At 38.7% G+C, this 17,632-nt stretch overlaps 2 protein-coding genes across 2 annotated transcripts; one reads left to right on the forward strand and one right to left on the reverse strand.

Moving 5' to 3' along the window:
* Positions 1 to 1,364: 1,364 nt before the first annotated feature.
* On the reverse strand, positions 1,365 to 3,308 carry LOC117314593 (C3 and PZP-like alpha-2-macroglobulin domain-containing protein 8). Its single transcript, XM_033868658.1, has 3 exons — positions 3,302 to 3,308; positions 2,548 to 2,997; positions 1,365 to 2,138 (listed from the first exon to the last, which is right to left on the reverse strand). Exons 1-3 carry the CDS (start codon positions 3,306 to 3,308, stop codon positions 1,873 to 1,875), a joined length of 723 nt encoding a protein of 240 aa, XP_033724549.1. The 3' UTR covers positions 1,365 to 1,872.
* A 13,290-nt stretch (positions 3,309 to 16,598) lies between these two features.
* Positions 16,599 to 17,417, forward strand: LOC117314594 (uncharacterized protein K02A2.6-like). The gene has a single exon (XM_033868660.1). The coding sequence runs from the start codon at positions 16,599 to 16,601 to the stop codon at positions 17,415 to 17,417; it is 819 nt and encodes a 272-aa protein (XP_033724551.1).
* The last annotated feature ends 215 nt before the right edge of the window (positions 17,418 to 17,632 follow it).

Consider the following 17,632-nt stretch of genomic DNA (forward strand, 5'->3'; position numbering starts at 1 on the left):
ACGGTGTCTTGTAACTTTTTTCGCGTTCAGTCACGGCGCATCCCAGCGTAATTAATTTGATTGCCAAACAATAAATAAAATATTAATTATGCGTCATAAGATGGGATAATATGTGAACCGGTGTCTACGTCGATAACAAAAGCCAGTCACAGGATACCGAAATTCTATGGGGAAACCAACAGCCAATCAGATGAGGTCGGATGTCTTTGTCAAAACAATCATCTAGTTCGTATAAGGATGGGTGTCTACGGGAACTCTAACAACAAGTAATATGGTGACGGGTTTCTACGGGAACACCAACAGCCAGTCACATATGGGGCTTGGTATTTACGGGAACTCCAGTCACACACGAGGCTGAGTGTGTATGGAATCACCAACAGCCAGTCACACATGAAGTTGGACGTCTAAGGTATTTTTGTTTACGGGAACACCAACAGCCAGTCATACGGATGTCTACGGTAACAATGACAAGTCACAAAAGAGGCCGGGTTCTACGGAAAACCAACAGACGGTCAAATAGTGACGGGTGTGTACGAGAACACCAACAGTCAGTCACACTTGAGGCGCGTCAACGAGAACGCCAACAAAAAGCTATTTATAAGCTAAGTACTGGAGGAACACGAAATTAGAACACAGCGAAATACTGGAGGAACACGTAATCACACCACAGCGAAGTACTGGAGGAACACGTAATTACAACACAGCGAAATACTGAAGGAACACGTAATTACAACACAGCGAAATGCTGGAGGATTACGCAATTACAAGACAGCAAAATGCTGGAAGAACACGCAATTACAACACAACGAAGTACTGGAGGAACAAGTAATGACAAAACAGCAGCAAAATACTTGAGAAACACGTAATTTCAAAACAGCGAAATACTGGAAGAACACGTAATTACAACACAGCGAAATACTGGAGGAACACGTAATTACACCACAGCGAAATACTGGAGGAACACGTAATTACAACACAGCGAAATACGGGAGGAACACGTAATCACACCACAGCGAAATGTGGGTGCCAACAAAAAGAACGATGGACGAACATGCAATCACAGCACAGGGAAGCCTAGGACGAAAATTCACTAGTAAATGTGTTGTTTTGTTAAACATTTATATCAAAACATATCCAAATCTACATGTGTATGGTGTGATTGGTTCCTAATAACAAAATCGTACAGTTAAGCCATATAATAATGACACAGCACTGTGAAACAGCACAGCACAGTTAAAGAATACGAATGGAGATATAGAACACAGGAAGAATGTTTTAGAATAAATCAATTACTACACAATATTGAATGCAAGTGGTATTTTACAATACAGTTATAAAATATATGATATAAATTCTGAGCTCTAGAATATTAATGGATAATTATACAATATAAATAATACAATTAGATCATTAATATTGAAATATGGAACACAAATACAAATGATATACTACACAAAATGTAAACTTTTGATATAGGCTCTGGTATGGAATCTACAGTTATAGTTGCTTTAAGTGTACAACTTAAGACAGACGTCTATTGATGTCATTCAAATCGTCTAATAAATAAACAGATAGAAAAAAACAGTAACATACAGTCATAGGTTTGTTCGTTTCTCTCGGTTTCTGAAACATCCTTGATCACATTTTGTAGAGTGATATATGATATAGCGTTTATGTTGTTTTTCCTTCATTTTCCTTAAATCATGTAAAAGCATAAGGATGTGAAGAGGATTTACGTTATTGAGAAAACAAGTCAGTGTTTAATTGAAACACCGTCAATAACTGTTGTGGGGTGCCTTTGCCTTACGGGCCTCGAACTGCCAATTATCTTGACTAATGTTTAGTTTTCGATGTTTTCCTATACACACAAATTTACGGCTTGGTGAAGTAATGACTTCCTTTCTCTGTGTGACCTTGACCTTCGGCGATGCTTTGGAACTTTAGCCCGTGACCTTGACACACATTTGTTTCGTTGTTATATACAAAGGACACGCACGCATTATTTCGTTTACAGGCCACAGCACACTGTCCGAGGTTATCGGCTATCACAGACCACGTGATGTTGGCTGTCATGTTTGTGTTCTGATATCCTGGTTTAACAGACCATTGGACATGTTGATAGCAGTGCAGTGGTGGACCTGAAATATAAAAATATTGAAAAGATAATTCCTCGTCTTCAATTCCCAGTAAGACATGAATTTGCAACATCACCCCTACATATAAATGTACATGTAAATATCTTCAAATACATGTAGTTATATTTCGTCATATCAGAGAAAACTGCTAACATATATACCTATATATACAATATATATATATATGCAAACGATAATCCTTTCAGTTTCCAATTGAATGCAAAGCTCTACAAACGAGACTGTACTTTGAACTAGTATTTCGTAAAACAATCATATGATATTAATTATTAAGATTTTAAAAGCTTATGATGCACGTGTTTCACCAATCCTATTTTAAATGCAGTAACAATCCTAATAAGAGAATTAAACTGAGGATATACAATAATACATTTCCCGTATGCGAGATTCTTACGTTCATTTGGTATCTTCCATTCACCCGAAGTACCGAATCCTGTCGAAATTCCAACATATCGTATTTGGTTTGGATGTTGGTCAGTAAGTGACAATAACGTGCCAACATTGAATGAGTTGCCACGCCCTGCCGATATAACGTTGTTCCGCCAGGATACCCAGAAACTCTTGTAGACGTTACAATCCACTATATTGCTCTCGAAATTATAAACGGAATAGGACGACCAAGTTTTTAATCTTGACTTGACATTTTCCCAACCACCTAGAACAATTCTGTATGTGTAAGGTTCTCCGGAAGTGTTGAAAAGTCCCACAAATGCATCACGACAAGCTTTCACCTGGAACGTAAAGTGTGCGAGGCAGTCCGGCACCGGCTGATAAACATATCCATATGGGGTCAAATTGATGAAACCGTATACAGCTGTTGTGGAGATTTGGATGTGGGAAATTGCTGTAAATATTCAAATAAAAAGATATAAATTTTGTTTAACGATTAACGGGACTAGGCGTTATAGACACCATGGATGAACCGAAATATATGGTCAGAAGGTAATGACAAAAACATTATCAAAAACAGACTGCAAACTGAACTAGAATCCAGAGTCAAAGGACAACAACATAATAATTCAATGGAAAGACAACAGCAGAAAATTGATATATAATAAAATATACAGACTCCAGAATTCACAGCCAAACAACACAAACACAATCTCAAAAACACTACATAAAATAAACAAGAAACCCAAGGGCCTTACCGGTCATCTTATTTTCATCGAATTTTAAGATTTTGCTAAGAATACACAATATGGAAAACAAAAACTTCGAACAAAAGGTAAACACATTGGCAAATTAAGAATATATGGATAAAAATAATACAGACTCAGTCAGAATCTACAGTCAGAGGACAACAACATAAGCAAGAAATAATAACAAAAAAAACCCCACACAATACCGATAATTGAATTCAAAGTCAATAGCGATAGCAGAAGCCCACAGAATATAGAAAATATAAAGACTCAACCAGAGTTCACACTGAGAATCCGCGGCGGAAAAGTATATAATATAGAGCAAAATATAGATTTAAAAAGAATCAGTGTCAAACGACAACAGAAAAACTCCTCAAAATATAGAAAAAATACAGACTTAATTAATAACTCAGAGTCAAATCAACAGCAGACCCAACACAAAATATTGAAAACATGGATAAAATTGTAATGGCTCGACCATGTATCGGAATAAATTAAAAATGTATTGATGTATTGATAATGAACATTGGCAGTGCATCTCAGTAATAAAACAACTTTTCATAACAAAACTTCTGATAAAATGGTCATATAAAATAGAATGTAGATATTTTCAATTTGTTCAAAATTATATATACCTTTCACATTCCACAATGTAACAAGAATCAAAATAGTTGGCAACATCATCTCTGTTGTGTCTATGGAGTGTCTTGTCGCTAGTATTCTCCGCTCTTTACTGGATCAGAATCCTGGTACTACATATAGAGAAACTCTTACAAAATGCTGACAAAACCAAATGGTGTTAAGAGATAAATCTTCCCACTCTCAAACGGCTATACTTTAGCATTAACTTTGGATATTTTCTCTGGAAAATTAATCATGTATATCTGCGCAGGCGCTGTTACTATGGGTATTGTTTTAATGTATAACTGACGGGATGCAGTAACTGCTGATAAATCGATAACAGAGATAAGTTACGGAGGACTATGTAAGTATAGGGGTTGTATGGTATGTTGGCAACAGAGCAAATGCAACACGCAATATGTGTTTTGTGACATTCGAACAATGCTTTATTATGTATTGTTTTCGTCCTCGACACTCTATTATACGCTGTGCATAGACCGTATGTGAGGATGAAGGCAAGCATGACAGTCCGTGTTTAAACTTTGTTGAATATGATAATATTTAGGGAAATCCGACTCAAACTAAATTCACATCTTTCCTTTTGATCCATAAGACTTTATCACATTAATCTACTGGGAATCTTATCTTTATACCTCGGATGTCGGCTGAGACAGAAAATACTGAACTCATTTATCAGGATAGAGAGCCGCAGCAACGTCAAATTTCGCGCAAGTTTGATTCGGTGGCAAGGCATTTAACCAGCTGTCTAAATGTTTAAACTAAGCCATGACAGAATCGAATGACCCTCGAATACGTCATAACTAGCGATCTTATTATTATTCCAAACGAGTTTTAAAGAGAATGAAAACAAGGCAAATGTTTGTGTATCTTGATCCGATATCAGTTTTATATGATAAATAAGTTAATGGATATGCACTATTATGTCCTGATAAACACAGGCATCAGTTGTGTGATCAACGTCTCTTTAATATTCTTAAATAGCGGACAAGAAAACAAAATGCTAGGTGCCGCAGCCGACGTTTAGTCACTTTCTACTGTCAACCGAAAAAGTGGGAGACACCAGACCGATTCTGCAATTGGTCACTTCTTACGACATGTAGTTTGATATAGGCCCCCCCCACTTACACGTGCATTTCATGGGCTCATTTTCAGGAACTAATATGTCATTGGTGATACGCTAATCCAGAGCATGTACTAAATGTCATGAGTTGATATATTTAAGTTGATCAGCTATTCCAGAGCATGCACTAAGTATCATGAGTTGATATATAAAAGTTAATTAGTTATTCTAGAGTGTAGTAAGTATTCAGTTTGATCTTAACAAAATAGGCACTCAAATGTTACAATAATGAAATATTTCAATAATTAGCGTTATACGGAATAGAACACGTGATGAAACATTGTTATATACACTTTACACATACCATGTTACCTGCGATTAACAGCACATAAGTACGAGCAATAAATATGTATTGATTAAAACATCTGATGAAACACACATATGGTAAAGTAAGCATGAAGTGGAAGAGGTAGGTACCATAGACTTGTTATCTTTGTATGGGATTCAGCGCCCTCGCAGCAGTCAATGTCATATGAGACGGATGACAAGAACAGAGGAAGGAAAAATAAAGTACAGAAATGAGAAGCAGACAGGACAAAGTGAAAGATAAAAAAAGACATTAATATAAAAAGGTGTAATGTTGGGTTTAGGGTTTAAGGTTTTCAGTTTTGATAGTTCAATATGCCGAACATTCCAATAAGAATGAAGTAGAATTTCTTGTCAATTTTATATCAACATATTTAATTGGCTTTTGATATATCGAATTAGTTATATGCTCACAAGAGGCCCACATGGCCTGTATCGGTCGCCTGGTTGTGTTTGACAAAACTGTTGATGTCGAACAATGCTTTATATGGTTTAAGGGTGGGGATCTCAACTCATTTAAAGATATAACCAATATTTGAAGTCCAGATTTCCTAGGGGTGTTAAGTGAAAAGACCCCTTAGCCTATATTTACATCGTTATATCTTATGTCCAGCAATGCTATATATGGTGATAGGTATATAACAAAGAAACTTATTCTTTAAGGATGTTTTAAAAACATAACAAAGAAACTAAAAAGTCCCTAGAGATGGGGAATGACCCCAGGGCTTATTTCAACATCATGATTTGGTTAACCTCTTGATGTCCAACAATTCTACATGCGGTTATTGGGTCCATGTCTCAACGGTTTCAAAGATATATGAAAGGAAATAAATTTCCATGGGTAGGGACGGATCCGAGGGCCTATTTTTACAATGGTTATAGGGTGGGGATCACAACGGTTTCAAAACCTCAACCAAGAAATTAAGTTCTTAAGGTGGAGAAAGAACCCAGGGGCTATTTTCACAAAATGATTGTATTTATCTCTTGATGCCCAGCAATGCTATATATGGTTATCGGATAGGGATCTTACTGGTTTCAAAGATATAACCAAAAAGTTCCTAAAGGTGTGGAAAGACCCCGAGGCTTATTCTAACAGGATTATGTTATCTTTTGGTGGCAAGCAATGCTATATATTGTTGTAGGGTAGAAATTTCAATGGTTTCAAAAATGCAAGAAGTCTTTGATAACAATAGAGACAAATTGTGGCCCCGCCCCTAAATCCCATGGGGCCAGCCCAACAATTTGTAAAAAAAAAAAAAAAAAAAAAAACTAAAGATGCTACCAGTCATATAAGTGGTATCCAATGCTTAATTCCAGAAAGGAAGTATTTTATAGCAATATAGCACAATTGTTGCTTTTTGGCCTCGCCCCTCAGCCCTCTGTGAAGTCAACCTCACAATTTGTAGTTTTTTGAAGAATTCCCACCGATTCTAGTTCAATTCCAAAAAGTAATTGCGAAAAAGGGTCGTTTTAGTTAAATTGTTGACGGACGGACCAATTCCGTTTGTAAATCTCCTGTGACCTTTTGTAGGCGGAAGATATGGTTCTGTCTATTTATCATTCGAACTAGTTCAAATGATGTGCTTCACCTGCATAATCAGCTACCTCTTCATCAATAGATTATATTTTCTTCGTCAATAGGACATAGCAGAATCAATTATTTGTGTAAAGGTTTTTTTAATTCAATCGATTACAGTTACCAACAAGCACTTTCAATGCCCCTGGTCATCACGTACACTTTTGACATTTGACACTGCTTCTCACAAATAAGCATAAAACACACTTGGTATAGCATTATTCTTAAATAGCACCGGCACATTATATATTAATTATGAACGTGTTCGTATCTTAAAGCAAAAATATAGATGCTTGGCACAATTGCCCTCGCATACAATATAGAATTTGTATATTTCAATTTTAAAAGATACACAACGCTTAACTGAGAGTGGTAATAACGTAAAGTATGTAACGACAGGTATTGTATAGAATATACCTATTCTTGTTTCCATTCCATGATAATTTCTCTTTGGTTACGATATAATAATTTAACAATTCGCATGTCTCAAAACACATGATTAACACTGATTAGCTCTGGTGCCACAACACCATCAAAGTACCATTGACACGTCATCCTATTATATCTGTAATACCAGGAACCATGACGGCAGCGGTATCCATAGCACTAGCGCGTAGCCAGGAAACGTATTTCTATCAAAAGATAATGCTATAGTATAGATTTTTTGGAGTAATATCGTGATATCATTGAAAGCCATTTTGTTTCCATCTGAACTTCTGGTCACAAGGCAGAGAACCTTAGCAACAGGATACAACAAAGAGACAATCAGATGATGTTGTCAACTGTTTTAATTCATTCTACATTTTTGAATGTGAAAGGTTAATAGAATTTTGAATAATATGAAAATATCTAATTTATTTGTCTGTACTGTCGTTATTACTACTCAACAATTTTCTATTTCTTTTAATACGCATCCAACAAACGTTTGTTTGTTATAATCTAGTACCTATATTGGATTATACTTGTTATTACTTACTAGACCCTTTCTACCACACGAAGTAATACGCATCCTAATCTAGGCTGCCTATATTGTGATCCTGTGTATCCAATCCGTTACTTTTGTTTATGTATATTTTGTTGTCTGTCTGTGTACCCGTATTGTCCCAATATCACTGTAATTTATATTTGTGTAACTGTTCCATGTTCCATGTCTATATATGTGTGTGATCGTTTGTAATTTACCTGTGTCTTGATTAAGGCGCAGATTGCCTCGAACATTCGACAATTTACTGTACTGTCGTTATAACTACTTGGCAATTATACTTTGCAACATATAGATATAGCCATCGTTCCATTTGGAATGTATATACTTAATAAACTATACCTTGCCATTCTACAGGGAGTACTGTACTCTACGAATGTTATATGATATATACTCACGCAATATGCTACACTGATAAATCAATAAAATATATCTATTGCGATCAAGGTATTTACAGTGCAACTTCCGAAAACCGAACCTTCTAAAAACCGAACACCTCTGAATACCGAACGAATTGACATTGTACGGAATTGGTCCTTCTTTATTATTGTATTAAAAAACTTCCAAATACCGATCCCTCTGAATTCCGAACACCGGACCGATTTTGCGTCCGGTTCCTGTTAAAATATACCAAAAATTACTTCTGAAAACCGGCCTTACCTGAGCGATTATGACACGAGGTCAGGCCAGTCAACCGTGAAACAACAACTGTGACGGGTATTGTGTGAAGTCTTATTGTCTCGGGACCTACGTAGGTGATTTGTACAGGTATCCAATATATATCCCAAGGGGGCATTATGACGGATGGCCCAGTGTATAATCAACACGATAATTATGAAACAATGTCACACTTCATTGAAGCGCGTCAGTTCGTTTATCTTCTCAATGCAAGTAGAGCTAGAAGCCTGAGTTTCGCATTTAATTTAAATGAGGCCCAAAGGGGGTTGTTTTCGTAAAAGAAGCCACTGATGTTTTTTTAGACAACAGCGAAATACGACCATTATCAACTGATCAATTGTAATTGATATTGAAACAAAACATCTTCACACCCTTTAATATTAGTCGATATGTAAAATATTCCGTATTGGACTATCCTTTGATGGACGGTTTGCCCCTTTTATAGACGTCGGGGTATCGGACCGTCTATCACTGCGCCATTGAACGCTCATTTTAAGAGCGAAGAAGGATGTGGTACAGCGGTATAATCTTCTGGACAATTAGGTGTCACACAGGCCCGTAGATAGATATAAGACACGAGTTATAAAATCACCTTCCTTCGTCATTTGTGTTACTATGTTGTATCTCTAATTATTAGCACATATATGTATTGTAATCACTATAGGTTTTTCTGTTCCGAAGGTTCACGGTTTGAATTTCCTGTCGTAGTTTTACCGTGTTGAAAACATATAATATGTGTACAATTCATACATTCATGTATGTATATCATCTGATAAACTATTTGTCACTGTGATCATGTCGGGGTATCAGGCCGAACATCATTGCGCCATTGAAACGTTTTTTTGGGTGTAGTGCAGCGGTATAAGCTACGCGTATATCTGTTCTGTGACGTACAAAGAGGTCCCTAAAGTCAAACTGGCATTAAATTGACATGTTTTTTCTCATTTCTCGACAAATTCAGAATGTTTTACATGGTTGGATATCATTTATCTTTATTTCATTTACAAATCTCCCTATAAACATGTATTTGATTAGCATTGATTTTGAGTAATTAAGTGCACAGGGAAGATCTATAGAGCAAGTGTTTATGTTGTTGCTTCGATTTTGAAACTTTTACATGATTTTAATACCGAAGGCGGTATAGGAAGAGAAACAAATAAACGCTGTTACACGGATGAAATGGATCGTAAGAGATCAAATCAATTATTTACAGACAACTTAAAAGCCAAACGTGAATTTTCAACATCTTTTATGTGGGTTTTTTTTTCACGATTCATTTTCAATATTGTTTTCGCAATTACCTTGTAACCATACATTCCGGCGAATTCGTGATGTCTTTAAAGACTAGTCCCCTTTTAATCACTATTCCAAACTAGTTCCTGTTTATTTTACTATTTGCAGCAGCCGCCGACATCAAAATTTATACATCAGGGGTAAGGAATCACAACAGTTTGACCGAATATGGATATGTTTATCAGCCTGTGCCTGACTGCCTCGCACATTTTACGTTCCAGGTGAAAGCTTGCAGTGATGTACATGTGGGACTTTTCAACACTACCCCGGCTTCTGCAAATTCCTTCACATACGAAATTACTTTAGGTGGTTGGAATAATTTCATGTCGAGATTGTGGATTCATTCCTCCCAAATTTTTAATTTAGAAAAAGAAATGATGGATTTTAACGTCTACAAGAGTTTCTGGGTATCCTGGCGGAACACTGTTATAGCGACAGAGGGTGACAACTCGGTCAATGTTGGCACGTTATTGTCCTTCACAGATCAACACCCAAACCAAATACGATATGTTGGAATCACGACAGGATACGGTGCCTCGGGTGAATGGAAAATACCAAGTGAACGTAAGAACCTCACATACGGGAAAATGTATTATTGTACATCTTCAGGCTTTTTCTCTGATTATTTCAATTAGACTGGTAGAAATACATGTATTGCTAGCTTTCTACGTCGTAACATTGTATAATCTGTTCTGGTTTTTTAAAATTATTGAAGTTTTGTAAAAATTTCTTAAGTATGGCTGGCTTTCAAATGATTGTATAGAGCTATATGAAGACATGTACGAATTTTAAGGATTGATGTTGCAAACGGATGTCTGAGATTTAAATATGTTGTATTTGGATTATTTTTTTCCCGTTTAAGTCCATTATTGAGTGTTATCAACATATTCAATGTTCTGTGTCACCAGGATTACAGAACACAAGACAAATGTTTGTCAAGGTCACGGGCTAAAGTTCCATAGTATCACCGAAGGTCAAGGTCATACACATAAAGGAAGTCATTACTTCAGCAAACCGTAGATTGTGTAACAGTTTTGTCAGTACATTGTCTATTTGACTGGACCTCTTGATAAAGAACCCTGATCGAAAACTCATGTTTCATGCATTCTACCAACGATGTTTCCGAGATCAATAGAAACCAGACTTATGTGATTGTTAGATAACTGTTTACGCCTTTTTATGTTATTTTCAGCAGCTATGATATAATTAGATTACTGTAGTAGCCGTCTGTCTCAAGTTTTCATATTAAAGTATTGACTCGCGTTATGATACATTTTTTCTGTAATCCTGTTTTTGTGACGTTAGGAATACACAAGCGAACATTATAGTTTGTGGAAATAGATTTTATTTAAAAAATTAAATTAATATATTCCACCATGAGAATACTTACCTTTTATAAAACATAAGTATATAAGTATAAACAAGGAATGTTACATATCCATCAGAATATATATATATATTCTTGACGTCAATAATACACTTATTAACGTGGCGTTAGTCCTAATAATGTTGTTTTTAAAACACATCATGAACATGATCTTCATATCACTTCACTAATTGGAAACATGTGATAATCATGATTTGACATATTCTATTTTATTTAGAAAGGTGGCAATGCAGGACAAACGGAAATAAACATAATTCAAAACCAAATTCAAGCATTTTCGTGTGGGCTTTTGCATGTTGAAAATGTGTACTATAAAGTATCTAAATATTTTGATTTGTTTTGCTTTTATTGTATATTGTAGTTTTTCAGTATTAAACTCTTACAAGTGTAGATTATTAATTTGAAGCTTTCAAGTGCGGAGCTTCTTAGTGTCGAGTTTACAGGTGTGGAGCTTTCCTGTGTACGAGCTTATCAGTTTGAAGCTTTCTAGTGTGGAGCTTTCCGTGTGGATATCATCACTGTATACCTTTCTAGTATGGATATTTCTTTTGTGTAGCTTACTATCGTGGAGTTTACTAGTGTGGAGCTTACCAGTGTGCAGCTTACTAGTGTCGAGCTTACCAGTGTGAAGCTTACCAGTGTGGAGACTAGTAGTGTGGAGCTTACTAGTTTGGAGTTTGCTAGTTTTGAGCTTACTAGTGTGGAGTTTAATAGTGTTGAGCTTACTAGTGTACCAGTGTGGAGCTTACTAGTGTACCAGTGTGGAGCTTACTAGTGTACCAGTGTGGAGCTCACTAGTGTACCAGGTTGGAGTTTACTAGTGTACCAGTGTTGAGCTCACTAGTGTACCAGGTTGGAGTTGACTAGTGTACCAGTGTTGAGCTCAATAGTGTACCAGGTTGGAGTTTACTAGTTTACCATTATGGAGCTTACTAGTGTACCAGTGTGGAGTTTATTAGTGTTGAGCTTAGTAGTGAACCAGTGTTGAGCTCACTAGTGTACCAGGTTGGAGTTTACTAGTGTTGAGCTTACTAGTGTACCAGTGTGGAGCTTACTAGTGTGAAGTTTACTAGTATGGAGCTTGTATGTTCAAAGTGGTCAAACAAATATCACGAGTCACTTCCCTTTACATGTGATTAGCTCAGGAGAGCTTACGCAGTCATTCTCATATTAGGACTGAGACCACAATTAGCTTCGCTATATGTTTCATTGTAACATTAAAATTCATAATAAATTCCCAAAATCTCATATGCAACTTTCCATCTCACCTGGCCAAGACCAACATCTGAGAAGCAAAATATAAAAGTTTCAACCCAGCATGTTGGGCATTTTCTGGAGATAGCTGTCAAAATGTGTCACCAACGTGGATTATATACATCCGGGTCAGGAGTAGAGGTCAAATCAGGACTCATCACACAGTGTCCTGGAGCACATAATAAATGATCAATATTATTATTTTACATCACAAAACCTAGATTGACATCTCTACTATAAATCCACATTAAATTCATCAACAGAAAAAAAACACAAAGGTTTAAAATATAAATCACACGCCCTACGCATTAAGTAATGTTAATGTTATTGAAAAAGATATATATGTGTATACAATTATGTGTGTATCAAAAACCTATATGAATATACACATATATGATTTCCTTGTTATTTATAATGAAAAACATGCTATGGACATTTGGAATTTTGTTTGTTAACGTCATAAAACTTTCTCTTTTTTATTTCATTATAACCCAAAAAGCGGCACCCGTGTACAGTCCACCTCACATGATGTTGTAACGGAAAACGAAAGTAGGTCTTTTGGCGGGAAATAAAAAACGAAACCAGACCTCGTCAGGCAGAAGCTTCAAAGTTACGTCCCAGAAAACATATAAAAGACACAGATATATGTAATCACGTGGTACTTCACGGTAGTATAAATACAGGCGAGCTGAGCTGCTCGGGGCCCAAGGACGTTAAGTCCCATCAATCAATCAATCAATGCTCGGGGCCCATTCTGATTCTGATTTCGAGGAGAGAAGATCAAGCAACGCTGGTAGGTTCCTGCTGTAGAATTATATAGCATAACAATACATAGAAAACAGTGTGGGCCTGAATAAGGCCGGAATACTAACACACTGTGGGGTTAGCGGATTGACAGGGTTACGGTACTGTACTTGTATTATCACAGCGGTGATAGGGAGCCTGACAGTTGACTGTTGGCAGGGTACTGTTGGCAGGTCAGTGTACAGGTAACTCTGGGAGGCTGACCGACGAAAAGCTAGCGGTCGGGTTGTTGTGTATATATGTGCGCATACAGGAGCTCGCTGCAGACAACAGTGAGAACGGCGGTCGGACGGACTGGTGCTGTATGCGTGGTATAACATATACACAGACTCTAGCGGAGTAACGCGGTAGCGGCATTCAGAATCCCTGTTGTTAGTAGTATAGATAATTACGTAGTGGTCAGACAACCACTGGATACAATCATACGCGTTACGCTCTTACAGCAGAACACATATATGTATATATTGTACTTAGGGTAATATGTAGTAAATATCTCGAATCCCAAGACGTGACTTGGTAACGAACCCCTAACACGTCACAAGATTTTGGTGGCAGCGGTGGGGATCCGATAATCTATGTATTGTTTACCCTTGGTTTTAGATAAAAGCTGTACTTTATATATAATAACAGTGTTTTGCTGTATTGCTAATTGTTGTTAAAATGGCTGAAGGAGGGTACGATAGTAAAGCTGTTGAGGCTGAGATAGAGAAACTTCGTGGGGAGCTTTCTCAAATACTGGATAGCCCCCGGACCGGAGATGGGTGTGGACAGGAGATGGATAACTCGGGCAGTGGTCGGAAGGACTATGCCGACTATTATAGTAGCCCGAATTTCGGAAATTACGATAGGGATGGAGCGCGTGCTGGCCAGTATGATACGGAAATGTATCAAGGAGTTGGTCCTGCACCACAGGATGGCTATCGTAATAACAGCCCTAGCAGGGGTTATCGTGTAGAGCAGCGTACGGATACCGGTACGGATACTGTTAATATAAAACCCGCGATGTACGATGGCTCCGGCTCATGGCGCGACTACCAGTCACATTTTGAGGCGTGTGCCAGTATTAACCAATGGACTATGGAACAGAAAGGATTGTTCTTAGCAGTATCATTGAGAGGACAAGCACAGGGAGTACTGGGTAATTTGCCTGATGACCGGCAGCAACACTACTCTGTCCTGATTAAGTCTATAGAGGACAGGTTTGCGCCACCTCACCAGACGGAATTGTACCGTGCCCAATTACGGTCAAAAAGACAAAAAGCTGGGGAAACGTTGCAAGAGTTAGGACAGACAATACGCAGATTAACGATACTTGCGTATTCTACAGCACCGGCGGATGTGCTTGAAACACTGGCCAAAAGAGCAGTGTATTGATGCTTTAAGTGACGGGGATACGCGTATCAGAATAAAGCAATGCCGACCAAAGACCCTGAATGAAGCTGTACAGCTGGCGGAAGAGCTAGAGACATTTAAGCGAGCAGAAAAACGTAAGGATGACGGTACCGGTTTTCTGCGTCAAACTCTTACCGAAAATAACGAGAATGAGGACAGTACGGCTGGTAGCGAGCTGAAGTCCATGATAAAGACATTGACGGAGCAGATGGAATCATTGCAGAAGGATGCCTCTAACCTGAAGTCTGGCACCGCTTCTGGAGAACGTAAGCGACCAAGGAAAGAGAACGTTGGTACTAAAAGCACCCAAACATTCCGTTGCTACTATTGCAACAAGGAGGGGCATATCAAGCGCAATTGTCCCAAGTTAAAGAAACACTCCAACAAACAGGTCCCAGCCACGACCAGTGATAGCGATGATGCACGTCCAGTTAGAGCTGCCTCTTGTACTAAGGAGGCTGGTATGTTCATAAATGTGTCCATTCAAGGCAGTAAGGCTAACCTACTACTGGACACTGGGGCAACCGTTACGCTTATCTCGACCTCACTTTATGAGAAAATGATGGCTAGGCCAGCATTACACCAAGTTTCCCAGACAATCATTACAGCCAGCGGAGAGCCTTTAGATGTTAAAGGCAAAGGTAGATTCTCGCTGAACTTTGGCAACAACGAGAGGATGACAGATGCGGTTGTAGCCAAGATCAACGTTGATGGAATCCCGGGGTTGGATTTTCTCATGGATAATCGTTGCAGTGTAGACATGGACAAGAGTCAGATGATGATGGACGGTGTTATTGTGCCTACCCAATTTCGAGGGAAAATAGGGCGTTACCGAGTGAGTGTGACTTCTAAAGTGGAACTCCCCGCGCGCAGCGAATTAATAATTCCTGGGCGTATCATAGTGCCCGATGGCACGTTGGAACCAACAAATGATCTCGTTCTTGAGGCATCAGAAAGTTTCCTGAAGTCGGATAGAGCACTAGTAGCCAGGTCTCTGGTCAAATACCAGCCTACTGTTCCGATCCGTATATTGAATACGGCTGATACACCACAGACAATCTACCCGGGTACTTGTGTTGCTAACGCGACAGAGGGGGAATGCTTACAACAGAAGACAGGCCCGGAGGAAATGGGTGAGCAGCGACCAGACATCAAGCAATTGCTGAAACGATCAAAGACTCATTTAAGCGCAGAGGAAACAAGCCAGGCGGAGGAATTATTATTCCGGTACAGAGGTGTTTTTGCCGCCACAAACGCTGACTTCGGAGGTACTGACAAAGTCAAACACCAAATAGACACAGGTATCGCGCGGCCTCTCAAACAACCAATGAGGCGCATTCATGTGCATCAGTCAGAGGAAGTAGACAAACATGTAGAGGATATGTTGGAAAAGGGAGTCATTGAACACTCAGCCAGTCCATGGTCCTCCGGTGTGGTATTGGTCAAAAAGAAAGATGGAACCACTCGTTTCTGCGTTGACTATCGTCGCCTTACCGATGTGACTGTAAAGGACGCATATCATATATATGTCACCTTATTGCATACCCCAGGAAGGTATATGTACACTGCGGACACCTTGTCGCGAGCTCCAATTCGAGGTGAACAGTCAACGATGTTGAGGTATATGTCGATGGAGTCATGGCAAATATTCAAGTCGCTGATCGTAAACTTGAAGAAATACGTGTTCAAACACAGAAGGATCATGTGGTCATCAGCCTTAAAAACACTATCATTGATGAATGGCCCGAGAGCCGCAGCGAGTGTTCCTATGAGATACGGCCATATTGGAACTATAGAGATTAACTCTCAGTGATCAAAGGAATAGTGTTCAAGGGATCCAGAGTTGTAATTCCCAAGAGTCTACGGAAAGACATGCTGCAGAAAATACATGCTGGACATTTGGGTATGAGCAAATGTAAACAACGAGCCCGCGAGGTGTTATTTTGGCCTGGCATTACTGAGGACATTCAGAATTTGGTCAAACGTTGTGAACCATGTCAAGTTCACCAGAAACAACAAATGGCTGAACCATTGTTGTCGCACCCAATACCATTGAGACCATGGCAGAAAGTCTCAACAGACTTATTCGAGCTGGAAAGGAGACCTTATATAGTTGTCGTAGACGCGTTTTCAGGTTACCCCGAGGTAGTGAGCCTGACGAGCCAAACCTCAGCAGCTGTTATTCAAGTAATGAAGACCATATTCGCACGATATGGCATACCTGCGCAAGTACTTAGTGACAATGGCCCTTGTTATAGTAGCAAGGAGTTTCAGAAATTCGTGGAGGAATGGGACTTTCGACATGTTACGAGTAGTCCAGGATATCCAAAATCCAACGGTATGGCAGAACGAGCTGTCCAAACAGTGAAGTCTATCATTCGTAAATGTAAGGAAAGTAACCAAGATCCACATATGGGATTGTTAGCGTACAGAACAACGCCTATGGACAATGGTTTATCTCCCGCGGAAATGCTAATGGGTAGACAACTCCGCTGTAACTTGCCCATTGCGAGTGATAAACTCAACAAACGCGAAGACCGATATGTCGCATCGTGGAAAAAACAGCAGAGAGAAACTCAAAAATATTATCATGATCGAGTTGCAGTCAAAACTTTTTTTTTGAACCACTCGAGGAAAATGCCAGGGTGCGAGTTCGCGAAAAGAAATGGGAGAAATTGGGAACGGTGGTAGGTCGCGTAGGACCAAGGTCATATAAGGTCAAGGTCAAGGAGGGTATTGTGAGACGAAATCAGAGAGATCTTCGCGTAACCATGACAACAGATCCTAACCTGGAACGCGAACCTGAACATGAACTTGATGTCGAACGCGAACCTGAAATTGAACCAGAGCCCGAGCTCATGAATACTAAGAGTGACAATGAAACGGACACTAGTTGTGAAACTGAT

The sequence above is a fragment of the Pecten maximus genome, chromosome 16 (genome assembly GCF_902652985.1).
Source record: "Pecten maximus chromosome 16, xPecMax1.1, whole genome shotgun sequence".
Lineage (NCBI taxonomy): Eukaryota > Metazoa > Mollusca > Bivalvia > Pectinida > Pectinidae > Pecten > Pecten maximus.